Here is a 25976-nt window from a genome sequence, read left to right as displayed (position 1 = left end):
CATTCATTCAGCAAATATTTACTGACCTGGGCCTACTACTTGAAGGGATACCGCTCAGGGCAGAGAGCTGCCTAAACAAATTCTATGTGAACCTAAGTTTTTCTCTTCCATATATGATAACACACACCAGGAAAAATCCTGGAAGTGTGACCTCACTTAGTTTTTCTACCTGAGAATCTTTTCCCCTGGAAAATGGATAAGCTTCTGCCTTTAGAGGCCTAGTTTCATGAACCATGGCAGGGGCAGGGGGTTATACTAGTGAGGGGACCTGGTACGTGCCTAGGTAAGGAGCTCTCTATTGTGTCCAAGGACCCCAAAGCAATAAGACCTGGTAGGATAAGTCCAATGATGAGGATGGGGATTAGCCCTTCAGAACCTAACTGCCTATGATGGAAATACTCAGACTAGCTAATTTCAACAACCAGAACATTTTCATGATCTGCACAAAAATAGCCCTGTGATGCTAGGCTCAGAGCAACAGCCTCACAAGCATCCCGAGGCTCATGAGGTGACATTTACCTTCTTAAACTAGTCTCATATTCAGTCCTTTGTTTGCTCAGCTCTGCCTTGAGCTCTGTGACCAGGCTCTGCAGGGCGTGAGAGCACTGGGCAGAGTCCCTGGACATGCTGTTGAAATTGTTACCCTCGCTGCCACTGCCATTCAGGGTGCTAACACAGATGGCCAGCCTCTCAGAACTGTCTCCCAGTTCTGCTGGTTTGATGTCACTGCTGGCAGATGGCGAGCCTTGAGGCGGCCATTCAAAACGGGCCGAGCTGCAGGGTGATGAGCCGCTGGCATGGCAGACTGGGCAGTTGCTGACTGAGTCTACCACAGATATCTCACAAGAGGAGGTGGACCATGCCATGCTGGCCACACTGTGTGCGCTTGTGGAAGGACTGCCTGAAGGAACATTGTCATACGTGGAGAGTCTCTGGGGTAAGTTGGAGTCTTTAGCCCTGTCTCCAGATGAGGTCCGACGGTGACCTCGAAGAGAGGACAACCCATTCATGAGCCAGTTTCCGCTGCTGGGAAGGCTATTGATGTCCAAGGAAGAGCTAACTAGCTTTGGACTCCCTGACTTGGCTCCTGGTTGCCGGAAGGAGTATTTCCAGTTGGGCAAAGTTTGGATCTTCTTACTGGGACTGGTGGCGGTCTTGTTGGGGCAAGTCTGGGTACGCCGACTAATTCGCTCTTGGGTAGGCTTAGGAAGAGTCCCCACAGTGGCACTGTCCAGAGAACCAGTCCTCTTAGAAGGCCCATCAGTGAGACCAGGGGGGTTGGTCTCTTTCCAGCCTTCCTCCCCATGCTCCTCCAAGATCCATTCTGCTGCACTACGTGGAGCGGTGGACTTGACCTCTGGCTTGGGGACTAGGGCATCGCTGGGGGCATCACTAGGGGCATCACTGTGGGCAGCACTGAAGAGCTGACTGTGCTTGCTAATCAGGATTGTCATGAGATGCTGGACAAGGGATGTACCTGGAAGGAAGCAGAGGGATTTCATGAGGCTTACAGGTTCCCACGATGATTGGGGAGAGGTTGCTGGTCCATCCCCCATTGAAATGGCAGGCAGGATGCAAACCAGGAAAACTGGAGAAATACTTGGGAATTTCCACTCTGGAAATACATATGATCCATCCCTAGAAATGGCAGGTGGACTGCAAACCAGTAAAACCAGAGAAATACTTGGGAATTTCCATCCCGGAAATAGACACACACATACATATTGGGGGTACATGTGTCCATATAAATACAGCTATGTAGACATACACATACATATGTACAAACTACACAAACATGTATACATGCACATGTAGCATCCCATTACAGTTTTATACTATTAAAAGTAATACATAAAAGCAACAATTTGGTTTGTTGGTTTCAATGAGATCTCTCTTTAAAACTGGACAGCCTGAATGGAAACTCCCAAGTTTTTCTCCAGCTTTTCCATAATACACACACACACACACACACACACACACACACACACACACACACACACTTCATCATGCAGACTATTGGCCCCTCTGCAGAAACATAACTAAGAAACTCACATAACAGAAACAATAAAGCTTGGCACCTACTTTTTTGTGGTTATTTTGGACCAGACCTGTGATTTCATCCACAGCTGTGGGTAATGAACCTCCTTTAACTGTGTAGGTTACTGAAACTGAAGGATGCAGTGACTTGTTCAAGGTCACGCTGATACTACGAGTCAGAGGATGAACTGAACACAGGCCTTCCTGAATCTGAGGTTGGCATTCTCACCACAATGTTAGGCTGCTTCTCAGCCTCTCAGTGACTGCTTAGCAAGAATTAGACAGCAGTCTAGGATGAGCGCTGACTCTCCCTCCAATATGGCTTTGCTTTCATGCCAGCCTTCCTTATAATTTGCGAGGCGGCATGACTCCCTCCTACTGGGTAATGTCTCCACTGTCCCTTTCCTAACTCTCAAAGGGCGGGCATATTTCATGCTGTTTGCGTAATGGGCAGTTTGTGGGACTTGTCCTAGGTGCAGAAAGTCCTAGTTAGGGCTCTGAAAATCTCTAACTTGTAGATGCCAAATGACCTGCCAAACTCACAGAGCCTAGGCTCTACGTGTATGTGTCAGAGTTAGGGTTTACAGGAACTCTCTAAACTATAGGTCTGTGGTGGTAGAGGAAATGCTTCACTCCATATGCATAGCAACGAAATCATAGGCCTGGTACAAAAAATCCCTACTGCATTCCTGTTATCACATGTATGTATATGCAAACATATACACGTATATGGTCTACATGTAGGTTGAATATGTCACCTCTTGGCAGCTAAAAGTGTAAAGACCCCTGTTCCCCCCCACCCCATTTTCCAACTGACCCCCTACACCCAATCTGGTGCCAAGGTCTGACAATTTTGCCTTTGAAATGTCTCTCAAATACACCCCCATCCTTTTCTCTGATACTACCACAGCTTTGGTGTATACCCTCATTCCCTGATATCTGGACTGCCACGATAGCCTGCTGGTTGGTCTGCCCACCACAAATCGTCTTATTCCAGTAGATCCTCCATTCAGTCACCAAAGGGATTTTAGGGAAGTGCTGATCCAACCACATCACTCCCACATTCAATAAATTCCTGTGGCTCTCTATCACCTCTAAGATCAAATATAAAATTCTTTGGCTTTCAAAGCCCTTCATAATCTAGCCCCGGCCCATTACCTTTCCAGCCTTCCTTCTTATACTTCACACTTCCTCACCCATGTACTTTTGGATCAGGTGACACTGGTTTCCTGGCTGTTCCAGAAACAAGACTTTCTCTTTCTTACTCTAGGTATTTTCTCTGGCTGTCCCTTGGGCCTGGAATGGTGGTCTGGCATTCCTGGCTTCTTTCAAGTCCTAGATAAAATTCCAGCTTCTGCAGGAAGCCTTTCCCACTACTCTCTTAATTCTAGTGCCTTCCCTCTGTTGATTATTTTCTATTATGCTATATACAGCTTGTTTGTATGTTTGCTTACCTGCTGTCTCCTTCGTTACACTGTGAGTTCCTTGAGGACAGGACTGTCTTTTGCCTTTGTTCCCCCATAGCTTTTCACAGTGCCTGGCACATGGTAGGCATTTAATAAATTCTTATTGGCTGACTGTGCTTGTTGGGGGGCCTGGTCCTACTTCTCTATGGATTAGCCAAGTGATGTCTGACAGACACCAATGGATCCTGGACCTCCCCTCCCACCCCCAATCTAGTACTTAGCTAAATGTTTTAAACCCTTTCACATTTTTAAAATGAGTCATGCCCCAGACTTGGGCCCTTCCCCTGGGGTGGATCTGGTAGACATGTTTTTATAATATAATCACAAATAAAATTTCATGGAACTATATCAAAACTAACAAAGTCTAACTGTCCTCCTCCCACTCCTAAGCCTTGCGATCATGAAATGTATTCATACACAAGTCAGGCCCAATTCCCTTCTTAGTCTGGCTGAATTTTCAGCTGTTCAGATTTAGCTGATTGGGAAAGGGTTGAAGTAGAGGTGAAAAGTCACCAAGTAGAATTAGAAGATCAGAGTCTTTGAGGTCATCTGGTTCAGTCTTCTAGTTCTACAGATGATGAAAACAGACTCACAGGGGAGAAGACTTGTCCATGACAGAGCTAGGACTAGAATTTGGGGGAGGGGCCTTGATACTTAGAGTCACAGAAGCATATATTTAGAGCTAGAAGAGATCTTAGGAATCACATAGGCTAACCTCATTTCCATAGAAGTTAAGAAACTTATTCCAGTTCACAAAGCTAGTTCTTGGCAGAGCTGGGAACAGGACCTGGGCCTGGCCTCCTGACTCCCAGGTAAGAGCCCTTTTTCATTCTCCTACTAGCTGTGTGACACTAGACAAATCACTTAAACCTGTTTGCCTCAGTTTCCTCATCTGTAAAATGAGCTGGAGAAGAAAATGGCAAATCACGTCAGTATCTTTGCCAAGAAATCTCAAAAATGGGGTCACGGAGAGTTGGACACAGCTAATGTGACTGAATAGCAACACACCACCTTTGGGAACACTGGCCAATCCAACTGGAGAAGGCAAACCTATCACTGGTGAAATCTAAGCCTGCTTCAGAGGCAAGTGTAAACTTTGAAAATGCAACGTAAGTGAAATAAGGCACAAACGTAAAAACCAATAAGAGGCACAGAGAGCAGATTACAAAACACACCTACTAATCCTAGAGAAAGAAGGCTGACTTTGAAACTCAAGGACTGGAGTTCAAGTTCCACCTCTGCCATTTACTACTAGTGTGACTTTGGTCTCTGTGGATCTGTCTCCCCATCTCTTAAAATGGGGGGGAATTTAAGGAAAGACTGACTTGGATGGCCTCCAAGGTCACTTCTAGTTCCAGGTGTGTGTGTGTGTGTGTGTGTGTGTGTGTGTGTGTGTGTGTGTGTATGTGTGTGTGTGTGTGTGTGTGTGTGTGTGTGTTATGTCTATATCTATCTATGTATAGAATAGCTATAATATATATACACATATATATGTACATATCTCCATACAAACATACATACACGTACATCATACACACTTACATACACATAGAGTCAGATTACTGAACTGAACATTTTGGGCTACTTGCTCCTATCAGTTGGCAAGAAGGAAAGGGAAGGTTTTTCTAGGAAGAAGTGCAATGTAAATACAAAAAAACAAGAATAAAATTTATTTTTCTTTTTAAAAAGGGGACAAATTATTCACACAATGATCCTGACAGTCAAAGAGCTGGTTCATCTTCCAAAATGAGGCTTTGTTTTAGATAAAGATTCTCCTTTGGATTCTCATCCATGTGGAACGTGTCCCACGTAGCAATTTCCCTGTGTCTAGTGCCTCCACAATTAGCCCTTAGAGACCAGGCTTCAGAGCAGGTCACCTCAGCACTTGGACATTAGACTCAGAGCAAAGATTTGGGCTCTAATCATTGTTTCAAACCTTTGGATGGAAAACAAAATCTATAAAGATGTGAAGGGGGGAAGGGAGGGGCCAAATCAGGACAAAACCAATAATTTTAGGCTTTCTACAAGAGGCATTAAGTATCTCGGGGAAATGTGGTCATTGTTTCTTAATCAATAGCTGCAGGAACAGCCAACTCAGCTACCACACTCATAAAGCCCCTTTCTTCTGCAGCAGGCAGAGACCACAGAAGCTTTAAAAACACCCACTTTTTTATGAATCAACAAATTGTTTATGTCCTTTTCCATTGGAGCTATTTTAAGAAGAAACATTCCACTTGCAACTGAAGAACAATGGCGGAATTTCACTTTTTTTTTCCAAGAAGGGAAGAGAATAAGCATTTATATAGAACACACTGTGTCAGGGATCATGATAAATGCTCAACAACTATCTCATTTGATCCTCACAACAATCCTGGGAGGTAAGTGCTGTTACTATCTCTATTTTACAGCTGAGAAAACTGAGGCAGGCAGAGTGACTTGCCCAAGGTCACATAGCTAGTAATTTTCTGAGGCTGGATTTGAACTCAGGTCTTCCTTTGAACTCAGGTCTTCCTAACTCCAAGCCCAGGGTTCTATTTAGTTGCCTCAAGAACAACACAGCCAGTCAAGAGGATGGGTGGCATGATGGACTAAGTTAGTCTCATTTTTGTGGTCAAGGAAACAATGATCAACTTCACCTCACTGTATCATCAAGATCACCATTGTGATAAAATAGCACTAAGTGGTTGCATGCTTTAGCTCCCATCGAAGTGATGCACAAAATGAGCTCATCAGGTACAGCATCTGCCCCCGGGAGCTTACAATTTAGAACTAAGCCAGGCTTTGTCATCAAATATTTACTGAGCACCTGCTATGTACAACATGTACTACGCAGGGCTGGGAAAGGTAGCTAACAACAATAATAACAATAACTAACATATAACTTTTTAGAGTTTGCAAAGTGCATATACAAAACCTTAATGTTTATATATGTATATAAAGATGTGTATAGAGATGTGTATATATATACATGCATAGATTTTACATACTATATATATGTTTAAATATACACAGATGTGTATATATCTCTCTATATACATATCTATCTATCTATCTATCTATCTATCTATCTATCTATCTATCTACACACAGAGATATGATCCTCACAGCAACTCTGGGAGGTAAATGGCCTTATTAAAGAGGTTAAATGACTTTCCCAGGGTCATGTAGCTAGCTAGTGTCTGAAGCCATATTCAGTCTTCTTGGATCCAAGTCAAATCAGCAGCATTTGTTAAGCACTATTTACTGAGAACTGTACTAAATAAATAAAAACAAAACAGAAAGGCAGTCTCTGGCCCTCAGTAGCTTACAATCCAATGGGGATAATGCAACAGAAAAGAGAGAAGAAAAGTGAAGGGTGGGTGAGAGTAGCTCCAGGTCCAGGTATCTATCCACTACACTACCTAGTTTTCTCATTATTATCACTCAGAGGCATATAAGATTTGTCTCTCAATTCTCTGTCTTGATAAAATGATCCATAACACAACAATGTTCATCCTAGTTTTACCACCAGAACTTTGGAATTCTGTTCTTGGTGGAGTTTTGGACATTCTGTGGAGACCAGAAGCACTGTACAGTTGGAAATCCTGGGGAAAGGGCTTGGGGAAATGTGATGGTTAGACTTAAGCTTTGTGAATGCTACATGTAGAACCAAAGCCGACTGTAAATTGTTCAAATGTCTAAAGAAATGTGAGCAACCCTAATTTATGGCAAAGCCAAATCCTGAAGAAAGGTACCATGGTAGATAAAGCACTGACCATGGAGTGAGGAAGATCTGGCTTCAAGTCCCTCCTCTGACAGTACTCTGTGACCCTTGTGTGGATCACTCAACCTCAGTACTTTAGGCAAGTCCTTTATTGTGAGTTGCAGAGAAGGTGCTACCTTACATAGGGAGAGGAAGTTTCTTTCTTTAGAAGTTTCTTATATTAATAAATCACAGGTCCCACAACCCCTCCCCTAACAATCCTGAAGCCCTTTCAAGATGAAGTTCTTCTCTGGGGTTAAAGGGTCTACTTCACATGCTGCATAGAGGATGTATGCAGGCAGAAAGCTTCTACCAATGATGTCATGTGTCAGAAATAACATACAAGGAAGGCATCAACAAGGAAATGTCAAAGAATGGTGGATGGCGGCTATTGTTCGTCAATTCCAAGTTGAAGAGGGATGTTTCCACTTCAACTAGTTTCAATGGAAAAGTGTACAAGCAATCTGTTGATTCATAAAAAAGTGGGTGTTTTAAAAGCTTATCAAGCCTCTGTCTGCTGCAGAAGAAAGCGGTTTTATGTGTGTGGTAGAAGAGATGGTAGTTGAGGCTGGCTGTTCCTACAGCTATTGGTTAAGGAACAAGGAACTTATTTCCTTGGGATACTTTGTGGCTCTTCTAGAAACCCCCCAAGTGCTATATTGGGATGCACAAAATTTTGAAAGACCTAGAAGGAGTCTCCAACAAACTAAGTAGATCCTTCATGGAGAACCTTCTAGAAGGATATGGAAAATTCACTTAGGATGAGAAGTCTTTGCTGGGTTATTGTAATCTGCATCAGGAAATACAAAGGCTCTCCCTCCTCCCCAGGTTTACAGGATTTCAAACTAAGTAGAGTCCATCTGCACGGTTCTTGATATCCTGGGGAATTCTGGACACCACTACCTGACTTTATCAGCCCAAAGCACGTGGCCACAAAATCCTGATTAATGATGCTCAATTCATTATCTAAATTATTGCTCAATAAAGGTTCAAGGTGAGCTTGTTACTATTTCCATTGCTTATCAAGTCCAGTTTGTTTCCATGGGTAACATTCACTTAGCTTGAATGACATTTCACATACACACACACACATACATGGGTGTGTATATATATATATACACATACATACATATTCATATATACACATATACATACCTATACACATATATACACAAATCATACATACACGTAATACACACACACATACATGGGTGTGTATATATATACATACACATATATTCATATATACACGTACATACATACCTATACACATATATACACAAATAATACATACACATAATACACACACACACACATAAAATTTAAAGTTTTCAAGCATTTTACACACATTATCTCATTTGATCCTCATTATAATCATGTGATAGAGGCACAAAGGGATCATCCTTATTTAACAGAAGAGGAAAGAGGCTCTTATGGAAAAAAGGCAGGACAAATCGAGTAATGCAGTAAAAGGAGCTACTTTAGGAGGCAGAGAAACTCAGTTTGAATTCTAACCATGCTTCATGCTATGTGTGTGACCTTGAGCAAGGCCCTTTGCCTTTCTGAGCCTTGGCTGCTCCATTTGTAAAAATGAGGGAGCCAGACTAGATGATTTCTGGTCTAAGGTCCCTTCCACTCTTCATCTATGATCCTATAAAGGTTCCCCAAAGTCAACAAATGCACCAGGACCTACCTGTGGTGAGCCCAGTCCACTGAGGCCTAGAAATGCTATGCGCCTTACTAGATTCAGAACAGCAGGCAATGCAAGAGGCTGAAGATCACATATTTTTAAAAATAGAACTGACTGTTTCATCATAATTACTATTCCTCGATCATGGCTTACTGAATTACTGACCATTTAAATTATTTACTACATAATTACTGATTATATGATTATATTATATTGTATTATATATGATATATTATATTATATTATATTATATTATATTATATTATATTATATTATATTATATTATATTATATTATATTATATTATATTATATTATATATGATAAAATTATTATTTTTCTAGCTATCTTCAATCCCAGCCATCATGATATTTACATCAGCAAAGCCTGAAGGCATCTATGTAAAAGCTAAAAAGAGACATCAAAAGAGAACGAGCTTTGTCAAAAACCTAACTTCTATAGCGGGCTTCCATCCAGGCATTTTGACCTGCCTTCAAGAGTGTGACCCGTGTCAACCTGCTTTCAGTTTTAACTGCCCAACAAAACCCACTGGTACCTTCCATGATTGTCACTGGATCTTCTTTTTTGGGACGTAAGATATTTGGCCCAAAGACGGTAGCCAGGTTCTGGACGCTCATCTTGTTTATGTTCGAGTGAGCCTGAACTTCATCCAAAAACCTTGAAAATCCAAGAAACAAAGGAACAGAAGATTGGTTCCAGATTTACTAGGTACTTCCCTTTCCTCTTGCCCCTCATCTAATAATTATCTATCTCCCTACTCCCATTCCTACACCTATACCTATTATTGCTGGGGGGAGGGGTGAACCCACAACTAACCAACTGAACTTGTCTCATGTAAACAAAAAAAAGTAAATTTGCATACTGATCTATTGGCCAACAAGATTCCCCAATGATAGGACTGGGAAAGGGCAGTCTGGGCATGGCTGCAAACCAGAATAGGATAAAAAAGGGACTTGTAGAGGCCTGCCTCCCTTTCCTAGTTATGACTCTAAAAGTTTCACATTCAAGACAGAGGTGATTTTCCAAGGTTTTACCTACACTCCATTTCCTCCAAGCTTTAATAAAACAACTCTGCTCTGCTTAGAAAAGATGGTTATGTCCAGCATGAACTCTAGGGCAGAATCTAAGAGTCTAAAAGCAGAAAGGGAAGTTGCATGAGAGGAGCAAAGAATGCTACAGCTCAGTGAGTTTGCTTCACAGTGCACTGGGATGAGAGAGAAATCTCAAGTATCTTGGGCCCACTGGCTTTCTGCTTCAGCATGGGAGAATCAACCTCTCAGTATGTCTAACCAAAGCAATTTACTACCTACCCTCTGGTCAACCCACTCCCAAGGCTACTTACTTGCATATGTACTTGAGAAGGTTATAATTTGCCTGAGGAAGATTTTTCACCTGCTTAGCCAACTCCAGAGTGCCCTTAGAGTCCAAATAGGAAAAACAAAAACAAACACACAAAAAAATCACACATTATTTAAGGAAGATAATGATTTCACTTTGAATACATGCTATAACTTTCTCAGGCTGAGTGGAAACCAATACAGCATCTCTTAGAAGGTTGGAAGTTTTAATTCTCTCCCCTCATCAGAAGTGAGGAAACAGACTCAGAGCACTGATAAAGGAGATTTCTTTTTTGGTCAGCACTCTGGATAATAAGTTTGTTTTTTTCTCCACTTCTTACTGGGGGAAAGTCTGGATCCTCATGGAATCAGTGACTCTGAAGAGAAGGTTGAGAATAGGAGGCTACACCTCATTAGGAAGATAGTCATGCTTAGGACTGGACTTGTACTTCACTAAACTGGTGCAGAATACAGGAAGCAAAACGAGGAGAACCACAAAGATGGTGGTCCCAATAGCTGTAAATGAAAACAACACTAAAAGACAACTGGATTCGGAATTGTTCAGTCATTTTCAGTTGTGTCTGACTCTTCATGACCCCATTTGGGGGTCAGAATAAAGCCTGCCAATCGTGATTGTGGAGAACACATAATGGACACACTTCCCTCCTCTGGGCGGAGATGGGGGGCCATGGGGAGTGAAATGTTTCATATATTCTGCTAGATTTGTTGGATTTTCCTTAACTGGATTCTTTGTTAAAAGGGAGGATTCTGGGTATATATATGTGTACAGGAGAGGTTAGGGTATATATAGAAATGACTGTAGTATAAAAAAGGAGGAATCAATTAAACTTTAAAAGAATCAGAAGCACAACAGCAACGACTCTCTGAAAAAACATTGCTTTTCTCGAGGAAGCACTGTAGAGGGAAGAATATTATGGAAGAACTCCGGCGTTACTGGAAGAATATTTTTATCCAAGTGCAGTTATTTGACAAATAGGAATTTCCTCTGCCTCCCCTTCAGCTCCCACCCCCACTCCAGCTGAAGGACATTTTGAATCCAACCAGGTACAGGAGACTCTAAAGACATTCATCTTTCAGAAGAAATGTAAGACTTTCTCCATGAAGATCAGGGAGTCCTTGGGGTAATCGTATTTGTCGTCCATGTGATGGGGCTGAAGAACCTCTGAACTCTTCCAAAGAACAAGTTAGATGGAAGGCAAGGACTTATTTGTACCTTTGATTTTTGTACCTTTAAAAACTTGGATGCCTCCCGCCTCCTTCCACATCTCCGAACAGCCTAAGGTCATAGATCTTGGCAACAATGGGAGGAACAGAACACAAAGACTCTTTGTCTCACATTGAATAAACAGTAAAGGCTCCCTAGATGTCTGTAGTTTGTACTGGGCCCAAGAGACAGCCCTGCTGGAGTTGTTTCTTTCTGTTATGCAGCATGGAGTAAGCTTGATTTGGGTAGGTTTGTGATGAAAGTAAGGAAGTCACAAAATTAATGGGGCTGAGTGGGGCCAATTAATCCAGCCTGTCTTCAGGAGAGAAGATCCTTCTTCTCCTAGTTCTGTTTTCTTCATTCACTGTCAGTTCGTAGACTGGGAGCCCAACTAGGGGAGAGCTCCTAGTAGCTCCCCAGGTCAGGCTTCTCTCTTCAGAGCTGCTCACTTCCCAGGGACCCAGAATTTTCCCTAGATGCCAGAAAGCCAATTTAGAAAAAACCAATTTGTTAGCCACAGCCCTGTCACAAAGCCCCTCAAGGAAAAGCTCTCCATTCCGGCTGCTTCCAGGCCTCTCCTTTCACAGACTCCTCTATTTTTTTTTTTACAGATCTGTCCTTTGATCTTAGATGAAACTGCCATCTTTACAATGATTTCCTGATTGCCATAGCTGATGGCCTTCTCTGAATCCTCATTCTTCCCAATCCATTGGCTGCACTTTGCACCTTTTCTCCTCCTGGATACTTTCTCCTCTCTGGGTTTTCTGGACAATGTTCTCTGTCTTGGTTCTCCTTCTACTTGTGGGAGATCACTCCTTTTCAGCCTCCTCTGCTGGTTCATCAAGGCAGACCTGGGTCCTCTTCTATTCTTTCTCTACACTATCTCACTTAGTAATTTACTTCATCCCTTTCCATGGGTTTAATTATTAGCTTTATATAGATGACTTTTAAATCTACATGTCTTAGAATCCTGGAATGTGAGAGTAGGAAGGGACCATCAAGACCTGCCCACACACAAAATGAATCCTCATTATAGCTTACCCAACAAGTGATCACCCAGTCTCTAAGGAAGGCAAATCTACTACCTCTTGAGGTAGCCCATGGCATTTCTGGTCAGCTCTTACGGTCAGGAGGTTTTGCTTTCCATTTGGCTTAAATCTGCCTCTCTGTAACTGCCCACCCATTCGCAGCTCCTGGCTCTGCCCTCTGGGACCACACAGAACAAGCGTACTCCCTCCCTCCACATGCTACCCCTTCAAATATTTAAGTCAGCAATCATACTCCCCCACTCCCCAACTGCCCACCATGAGTCTTCTGTTCTTCAGGATAAACATGCCCCATCTTTTAACCAACCTAGCCGCAGCCTCTCTCCTGAGCTCTAGCTGTGCATCTCCAACTGCCTTTCTGTTATTTTAAATAGGATGTCCCATGGGCATCTCAAACTCGGCATATTCAAAACTCATGAACTCTCTCCAAATCCACCTTGCTTCAGAACTTACTATTTGTCAAGGGAACAACCTGGCAGGTGCCATCGTTGACAACCTTGGATTTGTCCTTGATGCTTCCCTCGCCTTCACTCACATGTCCAATCAATTTCCAAATCTTACCTTTTCTATCTACAGGTTTTCTTGCAACCACCACTCCCTCTAATCACATGACAGGTATTCTATTTCAAGCCTAGTTTACTGCAATAACCCAGTTGGTCTCCATGCTTCACATTTTTCCCCTCTCTAGTCTCCATCCACACAGTTACAAATGTAATTTTCTTAAAGTATGCCACTCCCCTACTCCATAAGCTCCAATGGCTTCCTATGGCCTCTAGGATCCTAGCACAATACCTAGACACATAGTAGGTGTTTAATGCATGCTGGTTGACTGACTGACAGACTACTAGGGTAACTAGCAGGTTACCCTACTCCAAGAGTCAGAGATACCTAATACAAAGCCTAGCTTTTCAAGCTCCCCACCCCCCAGTTTTTTAATCCTGGGTTTATGTTACTGGTCTTGTAACATAACATTGAGGCCTGCCCCAATCACTGCTTCTCATTCTGGCTCCAGCAATCGTTCCTTACCTGAGCAAGGCTGCTGGCCAGGAAGGAGTTCCAACAAGATAGCAAGAAAAGGCCCACTGACCTCACTCTCATCCTTTGAGAGCAGCTGAGCACAGGAGAGGAAATCTTCATATTTGGCAAAGGGGATGACAGGCTCAGGCAGCTCCCGGAGATACAGCTTCAATAGGGAAGCGACTGTATGGACATCAGTCGTACTGTGAGGAGAGCAGAAGAGAGAGTGTCTGAGGCCACTGCTCAAGCAGAGAGACGGCACGAAGAGACAACACTAGCAGACACAACCAGGAGAACCTCTCAGTCTGGGAATGGAAACTCCTGGAGGTGGGCCTTGGGCTAAGTCGATGTGCATTTGCCCAAACCCACAAGTGACCCTTTTGCTGGCACAACACCTTTACTTCCTCTGCAGCCTAAATCTCTCTTGTTCTTTGTCTGCTAGACTCTACATGCCTACAGAGTATGGACTGTGCTGTACTTACTTACCATCATGAGGCCCAGACAGAATACAGGGAAGTGTTTCATTTGGTGGAGGCAATCATAACGGAGGAATCAGTGGAGAGGGGAAGGTGGAAGTTATACTTTGTCATCAGTCATGTCCGATTCCTTTTTCTCGTGTCCATCAACATGAAGGTATAAATATGAGGAAGCTTGCAGAGTTCTCTGAGAACTTGGAAAACAAATGTTTTCTACCTACAGAAGCCTGGAGAAGGGAGGGTGGGAGAAGAGAAAAGGGAGGTCCTTCCTGCACCACCTGGTGCTCTAGGCATGTGGAAATCAGCAGCAGGATGATAATTAGCAGCTGTTGTCAGGAGCTTAAGGCCCAGCGTTTCCTGTGCCTGAGCCCTTGGCCTTGAGTCATCTGGGCTTCATGCTCGGCAGCACATCCTCTACCCAGGCCTCAAGGGCACCCACTCTTTCATGGGAGGCTGGCCACACAGGCTGATAATGGGCTCCTTGGTAGGCCCACTCACTCTGGTCCTTGACAGGACCCAAGCTCCTGGATCAAATGGGCTTTCTCCTCCAGGGAGTTGGATGAGATTATTTCTCTTAAGCAACCTTTGCTCACTTCTTCCACTGGGAAGGCAAATTCTACCCCCTTCCTAAATTTCCTTTTCTTCTGGGTCCTTTGCTATGCCTACAAATAATCTTCCATTCCCTGGTATCTATGAGTTATTCTCCTTCTCAAGGTCCTGTCTGGTCTGCTTGTAAGAACATCGTGATGGTTTGATAAGTGGCTGTTGACATCCCCTTTTGCTCACTTCTCCCCAGGTTGACTCACTGTTCCTTGGCCAAGCTCATTTAATAACGATATATCACATGCCCAGTGGAACCCATTCTGTCTAAACTTTCTCAAAGCTCTGGACATGTGGGAGGGATTGGTGCCATGGGTCTCTTCAGGTCAGCATCAGGTCAATGTGATGCCCCTCCCCCCAAGCTCCTCTGTCCCTGATGGCTTGGTCAGCAAATGCCAACCCCCCTTCAAAGACCACTGAAAATGGAGTCACTGCAGAGAGACTATAACCAAAACCTGCCACAGCTATTCCAAGATCTTAAAGGTTAGAGAATTCACTGACCCCCTTAATTTGAGGATCTCATAATACCTTTTTAGCATCGCTACTCTGTACTGGTTCCTGAGTATGTTTGTATTCAATGCCTTGGTTCCTAACCCATCACAGTATCCAACTTCTCAGTGAGTCAATCTAGTGCATCCCAATAGTCATGGGCACAGCAGCTGACCCTATATCCAGGAGTTTCCTGAGGCTACAAGATTCTTCAAAACATCTTCTGCCTCTAGACCATCAAATAGATGGATTAAGTGTCAAAGACCTAGATGTTAATCCTGGGGCAGCTAGAACATCAAGGGTGCATGTTAGATACTCTAGTTCTGTGAATTAGCTTTTCTGGATCATTTCTAACCCTCTGCCAAAAGCAACAACATTATTTTTCCAGGCAATTGGTGAATACCAGGAAGGCAAAGAAACAAAACCTGATCCTCATATGGTGATCTAAAAACTTTGCCCCCTTATCTTGTATTCTCTGTAGGCAAGTGATCTCTAAATAAATGAGGGAGAGCAGATATGAATTCCAGGGGAACCAGAAATGAACAGTGAGACTATTTCTCTCACTTCTTGGTCCTATAAATAGTCATGTAGTAGGCAGCAGAGCGAGGTCTGTGGCTGCCCAGGGGTGGACCAGGGGCCTGCCTCCCATCTCTGATTCCCTCATTAGAATGTCATCTCCTCTCAAGAATGGATTGTTTCCCCCTGTATCTGTATATTCCCAGTCCTGGTAGCACAGTGCCTGAAGAAAGTAGGTGCTTCGTAAGTGAAAGTCAACTATTTCCTGGCTACCTTGGTCCATTCTGCCTCAGAGGAAAAACACGACTAAGCCAAAGTGATGGCTAGTTGGCCAGCCCTGTGTAAGCTGGACCCAGATCCATCCACTTTGGGAGACCTAAGGCTCTTACCTGTACAAGGGGGCTAAAGTTGCTTTGTGTGATTGAAAGACAGCTTCCTGGCCCACTGGGAAGGCAAATTCTACCCCCTTCCCAAATTTCCTTTTCTTCTGGGTCCTTTGCTATGCCTACAAATAATCTTCCATTCCCTGGTATCTATGAGTTATTCTCCTTCTCAAGGTCCTGTCTGGTCTGCTTGTAAGAACATCATGATGGTTTGATAAGTGGCTGTTGACATCCCCATTTGCTCACTTCTCCCCAGGTTGACTCACTGTTCCTTGGCCAAGCTCGTTTAATAAAGATATATCACATGCCCAGTGGAACCCATTCTGTCTAAACCTTCTCAAAGCTTTGGGCACTCAAAAGCCAAAGGCCCCAGTGTCAAGTCACTTCATTCATTTTGGTTTGGCACCTACCACATTATTGGTACGTAAGCCATGCTCTTCCTTATACTGATACTTCTTTTCTGTTTTGGTCTCCGTGTCCAGGGGATGCTGCTGATGTCACAGCAGGAACACAGTGACATCAGCACTTGTTTGCCAGTACACAGAGAGAGCCAGTAAATGGCTGGGCCAGAGAAGAACTTAATGGGAATAAAACTTTCATATTCCTGGGCTTCATGACTTTGTCAGGGTAGGGGCTCCCCCTACTGACACAGATCACATGTCCATTCCATGCTTTAGCAGGAAGGCTGCCAGAATTGCTATAGGGGGAAAAATCCAATATTCTGCAACCAACCTGGTGGCAAGCTGCTCAAACTTAGCAAGACTGGTCCTTGGATAACAGAGAGTGTTGCCAGGCTTGCACTTGAAAATTTCCCAGCTCAGCAGGACCTGCAGAAACTTGTGCTCTACAGGTAGTCTTTGATACAGAAATATATTTTTATTGGTCAGACCTGTGATTTCATCAGCAGATGGAATTCCTAGTGCTCAAATTCCCTCTGCCAACACAAACTGGCAACTTATCTGAAATGGACAGTCTCTGAAAGACCCTTGGAGACAGTGGGAAGTAAAGTGAGTAAAACTGTCCATGTCTATGCAATTCTAGTGACCTCAAAGCAACAAGTAACAAGGCAGGGAAGTCCAACCCAGACAAGGCATAATTCTCCAGAGAAGAAGTACTAGAGAAAATGGTAAATGGCTGGTGGCTTGACTGTTCCCCTTCCTATAAGTGTCTGGAGTAGCCCTACAGAGGAGGCTTTGCTGCTGCCATTCGTTATTACCATTTTAGAGAACCATCAATCAATCAACATTTATTAAGCACCTACTGTGTGCCAGGAACTAGGCTAAATGCTTTAGATAGAAAAGAAGCAAAAGATAATCCCTGTCCTTAATCCCTGTCCAATCAATGGGAGAGATAATATGCAAACAAATATATACAATGCAAGTCAGATGCAGGATAAATAGGAAGGAATTAAAAGAGGAAAAGCACTGGAATTAAGTGGGGTTAGGGAGAGCTTCCAGTAGCTGGCAGGACTTTATTTGGGTCTTAAAGGAAAAGCTCAATGAGATGAAGGTTAAAAACAGTTAGCAAGTGACACAGGTGGGACCCAAACAAGACCCAGGTCTCTGGATTCCAAAACCGACTAGAGCCTGTGGCCATTACCCATTCACTCACTCATTCACTCACTCATTCATTCATTCATTCATGCAACAATCTTTCAAGTACTGTGCTAGATGCTAGTGAGAAAAAGGGAAAACAGAAGTAGTCTCCCTGCTCAAGGAGCCTGCACACTTCTGGGGGAGGTGACCAGCACACAGATAGGTAAATACCAAATATATGCAAAGTAAAAGGAGGCAGCCATAGCACAGAGCATGGACCAGAGAACCAGAGGACCTTTGGGTGACTCTGGGTAAGTCACCTGATCACCCCATGCAGGTAGGCAGGTAACAGGCATTTGTTAAGCACTTATGTTAAACACTGGGGATACAAATACAAACAAAAGCTTCTATTCTAATAGAGAAGAAAACACACCAAAAGAAAGGGAAAGAAAGTCAGTTGTGAATGGGAGAAGGACAAAGGTACTTGTGTGAGGCAATGGTGTAGATGTCAGAAAGTTCAAAGCACAACCAGAAGGGGAATAAAGGTTGGCCAGGCTAGGACCCTCTCCAAAATGGCAGAGTTCACCAATGGGAGAAGGAGACTGGCATAGAAGATGGGTGTTCCAGGGTAAGGAACCTTTAGCTTCCTCATTTACAAGATATTAAGTTGAACCAGATGGTCTCTGAGCTTTATATCTATGATCTTAAACATAAAGAACCAGAATAAGAAAGACCCTTGCAGTTTGGGGTGCAGGAGTTAGGAAAAGGAAGATGAAGTTTAGCATCAGCCTCTCAGACAGGATAGGATAGGCCTTTTTTAAGAGGCAGCACTTAAGCTGAGTCTTTCCATCACCAATGGAATAAGCAAAGTATGTTTATTTTCCATTCTAGCTGGCTGCAGAATGAATGTCTTTACAGAAAAGCAGAGGTCATTAAAACACTTTGCTGTCGATGTTGAGTTGTGTCTGACTCTTTGTGACCCTTTGGACTACAGCATACCAATAAAGTCCATGGGGTTTTCTTGGCAAAAGCACTGGAATGATTTGCCATTTCCTTCTCCAAAGTATTAAGGTAAATAGAGGTTAAGTGATTTGCCCAGTCACACAACTAGTAAGTATCTGAGGTCATATTTGAACTCAGGTCTTCCTGATTTCAGGCCTAGCACTCCATCCACTAAGCCATCTAGGTGCCTACTAAAACACCTACTGGCATTCAAAATGGATGTCCATCCAAAGCTAATACAGTAGTACTAGGCAGGGATAGGCTGAGTAAAGAAAATGGAAACATCCAATTCATTTAAATAGAAATTCAGATAAATCTAGGACACATTGTGGGTTGTTGGAGGGAGGGTGACTTCATAGATAAACTGGATGTTCAGATGAGGGAGGTCTGGATAAAAATTAGGTTCTTCTAACACCAGAGGTAAGTTCTAGGGAAAGTACCAGATCATCAGTTCCCAAGTCTGAATTCCTCCCTTAGTAAAAGTAGCAAGTCTCACCTGAGATGATCAGGTTAGAAAGTCAAAAGTCATGGGTCAGGGAAGAGCTCTGAAATCTGAGAGATGAAGTATCCTCCTACCACCCACAGAGAATCTTGCCCAACAGCTGGCTTAAGGTTTTCTGTGCTCTATCTGATCTCTCCTCCCATAACTAAGAGCATGACTGTTAGTCACTCTTTGGTTCTGCCATGGAAAGGATAAAGCCTAGAATGGCACAAGATAGTAGGAAGCAGGGAAATCCAGGTTGGGCTGAATGGACATACAGGAAACCCCAGATCTCAAATGGCGAAAGTTTGCTTTGCTTCTCTTTTATCTTCCAGGGCAATAAGCACAAAACTGAGCAACCAGCAGGTGCTTAATAAATATGTGTTGACTGCTTGACTATGGATGAAATCCTAGGATACATCTTGCCATCTGCAGCCCCAGCAATCAGAAAATGCACAGAAAACAGGCTTTTTGGTCTTCTGTCTCTAGCTCCATCACAGCCTCCTTTGGGCCAGGATCATTGACCTCACTCTAGTCAGTCCACAGCCAATTATTCCTCTCAGCAGCAGGGGAATGTGCCCTTCTTCAAGGCAGCTCCACTTCTGATTCAGTGGTGGAGCAAATATTGACTGTCTTGTAGAATCAAAGAGAGGAGGTCAGGGGGTAGGTAGGAATGAGGAGAATGTCTTCATTTAGTTCAAGTCCTAAAGGCCTTGTGGATTTTTGTTTCCTAGAGTAGTCAGTACTTGGCCCGTACAAGGAATGATTAACTATAAGCCATTGGTGAAGGGAGGGAGTGGGTCTGGGTGAGGTGCTGTTGTGGAATTGGCAAGCTACTCCTTCCTCTGACACAATTCTTTAAGTTTAAGTCAGTGGAGAAAAATGAAATGACCCAGTTTCATTCTAAGCCAGTAAAGATAATGAGCCAATATGGAGACACCTGTTAATTAACAACTAGAAGCTGAAGAATTTCATCAAAGCCTTTAAGGACTCTTGAGGGCAGAAAGATGGCCTGAAAACAGTGGATCTTGGCAAATGACATTTGTTTCTAGTAACCCTTTTTTGAAGGGCTGGAAGAACTTCAATGTGGCTCAACCACTGGCCCCTCAGCATGGAGGGGGCCCCAAACTTCATGCAAAGTCACTATCACAGTATCCTGGGAGTGACCAGGAAGACTTGGTAATGACAAACACACTGACAGATACTAGTAAGAAGATAGGAAAGGAATGGACTCCATCCATGCAGATGAAAAAGACATATGCACTGCTTCCTGGATGGGATTTCTAGATTGCTAATTAGTTATTGTATGGAGAAAAAGCAATTTCCATTCAAATATTTTCCGAGGGTTTGGGAAGATTCCCAGCAAGACAACTCCTTTAGATTGTCCAGTGGGGAAAGCCAGAGCAGAGTACTTCCATCATATCAGGCAACAAAGATATCGTGTGCAGATGGGGAAGGTGTAGCCATATTCCTTTTCTCCACTTCTGCCTCAGTGACTGAACATTTCTGAGTCCAATGACTCACAGTATCATAGAATTATAGAACCAGAACTTGAAGAGCCCTTGGAGGTTTAATCTTTTCATTCATAAAGAAACGAGGCCAACGGAGGTCTAGTGACTTTCTCATGGTAAGTAGTATCAGAGGCAATATTTGGGTCCAGGTCTTTCTGACCTCAAAGCCAATGTTCTTTTCAACATACGCTCTTTTATTAGAGTGAAAGTGATCTCAGATTCTCTTATCTGAACAAGACTAATATAAGACCTCCAGTGAAGAGAAAGCTATACCTTCCCTTTTGGATAGCTCTGAATGTTGAAATAGCAAAGTGTTTCCTTACTCCATCTCTGAAGTTGTTCTCTGTGCTCTGGGCTGAGAACAAGCCTAATTCCTCTTTCAGATGGTAGCACTTCAAGTATTTGAAGACAGCTATCATCATACTCCACCTTAGATTTCTTTTATTCATGCTAAATATTCCTTATTCTTTCAACAGCCTGGTTTAAATCATACATTAGTAACAGAAAAGCAATGTTCTCTAGATGGAATCTCTTAGACATGACCAAAGATGCCCAGGGCTGGGAAAGAATCAAGTGATATGATGGGTGAGGTGCCCAGCAAGAAGTTACAACTAGAAAGCTGGTTTAGAGCCTCGGGTGTTTATATATGCCACTGGATATAAATAACAACCAACATGAATGACATTGTAGCATAAGAAGGATGATCTCATTTGGTCCAAAAGCTTTTTCCACCTCAAAATCTTCTTTCTCTCCTTTGATCAAGAAGTTATCTACCTGGTGGATCCCTCTGCTCCTGCATCTGCTCTATTTGTCAGCATGTCTTCTGTGCTGCTAGGTATATGACCTTTGACAAGTTCCCCTTTTTTTCTGAGCTTCAGTTTTATGCTCTGTAAAATGGGGGGGGGGGTTGTAGTAAATGATCACAAAAAGCCCTTTTAGCTCAGATATTCAGTCCATGATTCTTTAGCTCTGTGATCTCCCTTTCTTCTTCAAGCCATGTGCCGCTTTTCTCTTCAATGACACAATTTCTGTTCTTCTAACCTAAACCAGAGACTGAGATTCTTTACAAGTCATCACACATCTAAAAACTAGAAAACAAAACAGTGTCTGAACCTTTTCCCAACTTCACACAAACCTCAAAACGGAACTTGGTGTTAAGTGCTCAAAGACTTTCATTTCAAATCTGAGAAACAAATGGCTGACTCATGGTCTCAAGCTTCATTGGTCTTATATGGTCTCAGTCATTCAAGGGACAATGAGATGGTGGTCAGATTCTGGGAAAGAGTGGAAAGAGCTCTGGACTAGGAGTTAGGAGACCTGGTTTCTAACCCCACCTCTGTGACTACCTAGCTGTGTCCCCACTGGTAACATGTTTGTTAGATTTGGAAATGACCTGAAGCTGGGATTGCTAGCTCATACAACGAAGTCATGTCCAAAAGACCTTGATGGGCTAGAATGATGGGGACATACTAAAATGAAAAATGATGTAATTATTTTCCTCAAAGAAGTTAGTCTAATGGGGGAGGGAGATATATGTCCAAAAATATACATGATACAGGGAATATATAAAAAAGATAATATGTGCTACAAAGGAGGGATAGACAAAGTACTCTAGAAACACTTGTGGAAGAAGAAATCCCTTTCACTTGAGGGAGTAGGAAAACCAATCTTGGTCACCATCATTTAGTCGTTTTGGATAATCTCAAGTTATTATGGTTGGGGGGCAGCTAGGTGGTACAGCAGATAGAGTACCAGCTCTGGAATCACAAAGACCTGAGTTCAAATGTGACCTCAGACATTTACTAACTATGTGACGCTGGGCAAGTCACTCAACCCCCAACTCCCTCCCTAAACAAAAAGTTATTATGGCTAGAAAAAAAAATCACTTGGTATGGCCAACCTGATGGTAATGAGAGTCTAGTCATTCTCTAGAAGGTCTTACCAAACTGGAATTAAATTTTTGGTAGAGGACTAGAGGGAATATTTTATATAAATATTGAAAGGGGATATTTTACATAAAAATATACCTGTAGATCTCTACATGTCAGGGACCTAGAATTTTTGTTAATGTGGTAATTCCTTCCACTGAGCCCAGGACTCATCAATCACTTAAGAGAACTGCCAAAGGCTCAAAGTATACAAGTGACTTGCTCACATTCATGGAGAGGTAGAATGGGAACCCATGCTTCTTGCCTCAAGCCCAGTGACATCTGATGTGCAACAAAGTCCTTCATACTCATGTAAGGTATTACTGTTATTTTTACATTAATCTGCTGCTGTTTTATCTTCTGGCTGCCATCTTCCTCATTGGCTTAATGGGCCATCAGAAGTACTTTATAAGGGATTTAAAGGAACACATTGAACGTTCTTTCAAAATCTTATATTGTGCGTCCTGTTAGCTGATTTAACAACTCAGGCTCACCTGTCAAACAGTGGTTTCTCTCCACAATCAAATGAATCCTGTAAGTCCTTGACTAAGTTGGCTTGACCAGGCATTCGGAAGAGTCCTTCCTCGGTGAGTCCTCGCTCCCGGATGAAGTCCACACATTGTTCCACCAGCAATGGGGCCAGTCGATGGCCATACTTCCTCTCATATTGCACAGTATCTTCCAAACGCTGCCCAAAGATCCCTGGAGCAGGGAGAGAATAACCCCCAACCCCAGTGTTAATTCTTTTTCCTCTGGTTTTTTTTAATGCAGAAAGAACAATGGACTTGGACTCAAAAACCCTGGAATCCAATCTGAGCTTTGTCTCTACTAGCCACGTGACCTCAAACAACTTGCTCTGCTGACCTAAGCCTCAGTTTCTTCATCTATAAAATGGGGATAATGAATACCTGCAGTACTTGCCTCACAAACTTGTTGTGAGGCTCAGATGTGAAAAGTGAATTTTACACTTAAAGTACTATATAAAGTAATTTTTTTCCCTTTCTCCCACCTAATGATGGAAAGTGACCGAAAAAGGAAAAAACCACAATAAAACAAGATTTGATTAAGGGTTAATAGAAGAAATAAATGAGGAATGTTATGGCAGGGGACAGTGAACTACAGAAGCCAATCAGGTCCAGCCAGTCAGTGACAGGTGGAATAATTGCAATTAATATCATCTGTTTGAAGCCCTCTCTGATTTCCAGGATTACTGACTTTGGAGTTAAAGGGATCTCAGTGACTATTTAATCCAACCCACTGAACCTTGACAGTGTCCCTGCTACAACATACTTGACTGGTGATAATCTAGCCTTTCCCTGAAGACTTCCAGTGAGGAGGAACCCACACCTTTTTGACAGCTTTACTTGGTAGAAGATTTTTCCAACAATCAAGTCTCAATTTGCCTACTGGCTACTTCCATCTGAGATGAATGAAAAGCCCAAGAGACAGAGTTTCTGAATAATTAATAATTGATTTATTAATCAGACTAGCTGATAATAAATTAATGATCAGTGGTCTGTCCTGGGTCACTAAAGACTTTTAATGGAGATACTTAATATACTTTTAGAAAAGTGTGTGCCTCTGACAGGTGAAAATCAACCCTGATGGGTGAACAATGAATGGTGGATTGGACTTTCAAATGAAGAGATGAGAGGAAAGCCTTCATTCAGGTCCTCCTGCTGAGAACGAGGCTTGATCTTGAGGCTCAGTTGCCTCCAGCAATCTGAACAAAGAAATCCATCTCTACTCAGACCACTCTGGCTGGTTTTCTCCTTTATAACTTGGGTTACCCTTGAGTCTAATGGAAGGGTTCAAGGACATGGGCTTAATGCTTTAGGGCTGGAATTAACCTAGATTAGATTTTGTTTACCCTATAAACAAAAAGAAAGGTCTCCAAATTGGGTGGGGTTCTGCCATGTTCATGGAGCTTGTACCCTGAGGATTAGGCCAATCTCATCGATCAGCCTTGTCCTTTGAAGACTCTCTGAATGACCTGCAAAGGCTGGTCCCTGAATGAGGATACAGAAAAGTAAAAACAATCCTAATTTAATAACTGGTTATTAATATAATAGAAAAATAATCACTTCTCTCATATCCATTACTCCTGGTTCTGCCTTTTGGAAGCAAACAGAACAAACCTAATCCTCCTTCCACTTGAGGACAGTCCTTCAAACACTGGAAGGAAGCCAAGTCTTTTCTTTCCTAGGATAAACCTCCTCAGGTCCATTAAACATTGCTCCCATGGCTTGGACTCAAGGCCCTCACATCCTCACTGTCCTCTACCTGACGCTCTCCAGACTGTCAAGATCTTCTTTAAACTGTAGCACCCACACCTGAACACAAGACCTGAAGAGGTGATCTGCCTAAGGCACTATACAGAGACCAACATCGACTGCTTATTTCAGAAAACAATGCCTTAATGTTGCCCAAGGTCTCACTGGAAGTCACACTGCCCTGATGACTTTCACTGAACTTTCAGTCCATTAAAACTTGCAGACCTTTTTCTAAATGAACCACTGTCTGGCCATGAGTCGCTCAGCTAATGAACTTGATTATTTGGAAAAATGAGTGTGAGGCTTTATATTTATCCTTATTGAATTTCACCTTATTAGATTCAGCCCAATGTTCTAGTCCAAAGTATCAAATGCGTGGCCCACAGACAACACTTTGGGTCTGAACCAGATTCAGATATAATTCAGAAATATTTAACAAAAATTTTAAAAATACAATAAAACAAATAATATTACATTTAAAAACTAAGCCAACATACAGCCTACAGGGATCTTTATGTATGTATGTATTGGTGGCTCCCATTTCCAGTTGGATTGGACACTGCTGCTCTAGACCATCAGGATTTTTTTGAACCATACAATCCTCTAGTGTGTTAGCTGTCCTCCCATCTACAAAAGTGATGCATGTGCCAGCTATACCTTTATCTAAGTCATTGATGTAAATGTTAATCATGCAGAACCCTGGGGTACTCACCCCACTGAAGACTTCCTGATAAGCTGATGTGGAACCCATTAATTCTTTGATTCCAGCAATTCAACTTGTTATGACTGCATCGAATTGTATTATCATCCCATCCACATCTCTCTGTCTTTTCACAGGAATAGTGTGATTTGCTTTGTCAACGACTTGCTGATATCTAGGTAAGCTACATTGACAGCAATCCCTTCATCTAAGGAAATTATGTTAGTTGGGCATGACTTGACTTGCTCCGGACAAAGCTACATTGGCTCTTTGTGATGACCACTTTTCTAGTTGTTCACCAACCATTTTTTTTAATGTTCCAATCTAGAATTTTCCCAGGCATCAAAACTAAGCTCACTGGCCTATAGTTTGCAGTTTTTGTTCTCTTTCCCATTTTGAAAATCAAGACCTTTGTCTTTTGTCAACCCTATATCTTCCATTTTTCATGGACTTTCAAATATCAGTGACAGTGTCACAGGAATCATATCTGCTAAGTCTTTCAC

At 42.7% G+C, this 25976-nt stretch overlaps 1 protein-coding gene across 9 annotated transcripts in view; it reads right to left on the bottom strand.

Annotated features, from left to right (window-relative positions):
• ARHGAP22 (Rho GTPase activating protein 22) overlaps nt 1-25976 on the bottom strand; it is a 414522-nt gene that overhangs the window by 12373 nt on the left and 376173 nt on the right. For all 9 annotated transcript variants that reach the window (XM_072627640.1, XM_072627649.1, XM_072627648.1 and 6 more), the window contains 5 exons: nt 22995-23202; nt 13650-13782; nt 10297-10370; nt 9490-9611; nt 520-1477 (listed from right to left, as the gene is read on the bottom strand). In XM_072627640.1, coding sequence (XP_072483741.1) covers nt 520-1477; nt 9490-9611; nt 10297-10370; nt 13650-13782; nt 22995-23202 — 1495 coding nt within the window. The remainder of the gene's footprint in view (nt 1-519; nt 1478-9489; nt 9612-10296; nt 10371-13649; nt 13783-22994; nt 23203-25976) is intronic.

This window comes from Notamacropus eugenii, chromosome 1 (genome assembly GCF_028372415.1).
Source record: "Notamacropus eugenii isolate mMacEug1 chromosome 1, mMacEug1.pri_v2, whole genome shotgun sequence".
NCBI lineage: Eukaryota > Metazoa > Chordata > Mammalia > Diprotodontia > Macropodidae > Notamacropus > Notamacropus eugenii.
The sequence above is the reverse complement of the archived record's forward strand: the minus strand, read 5'-3'. Positions and strand labels throughout refer to the sequence as shown.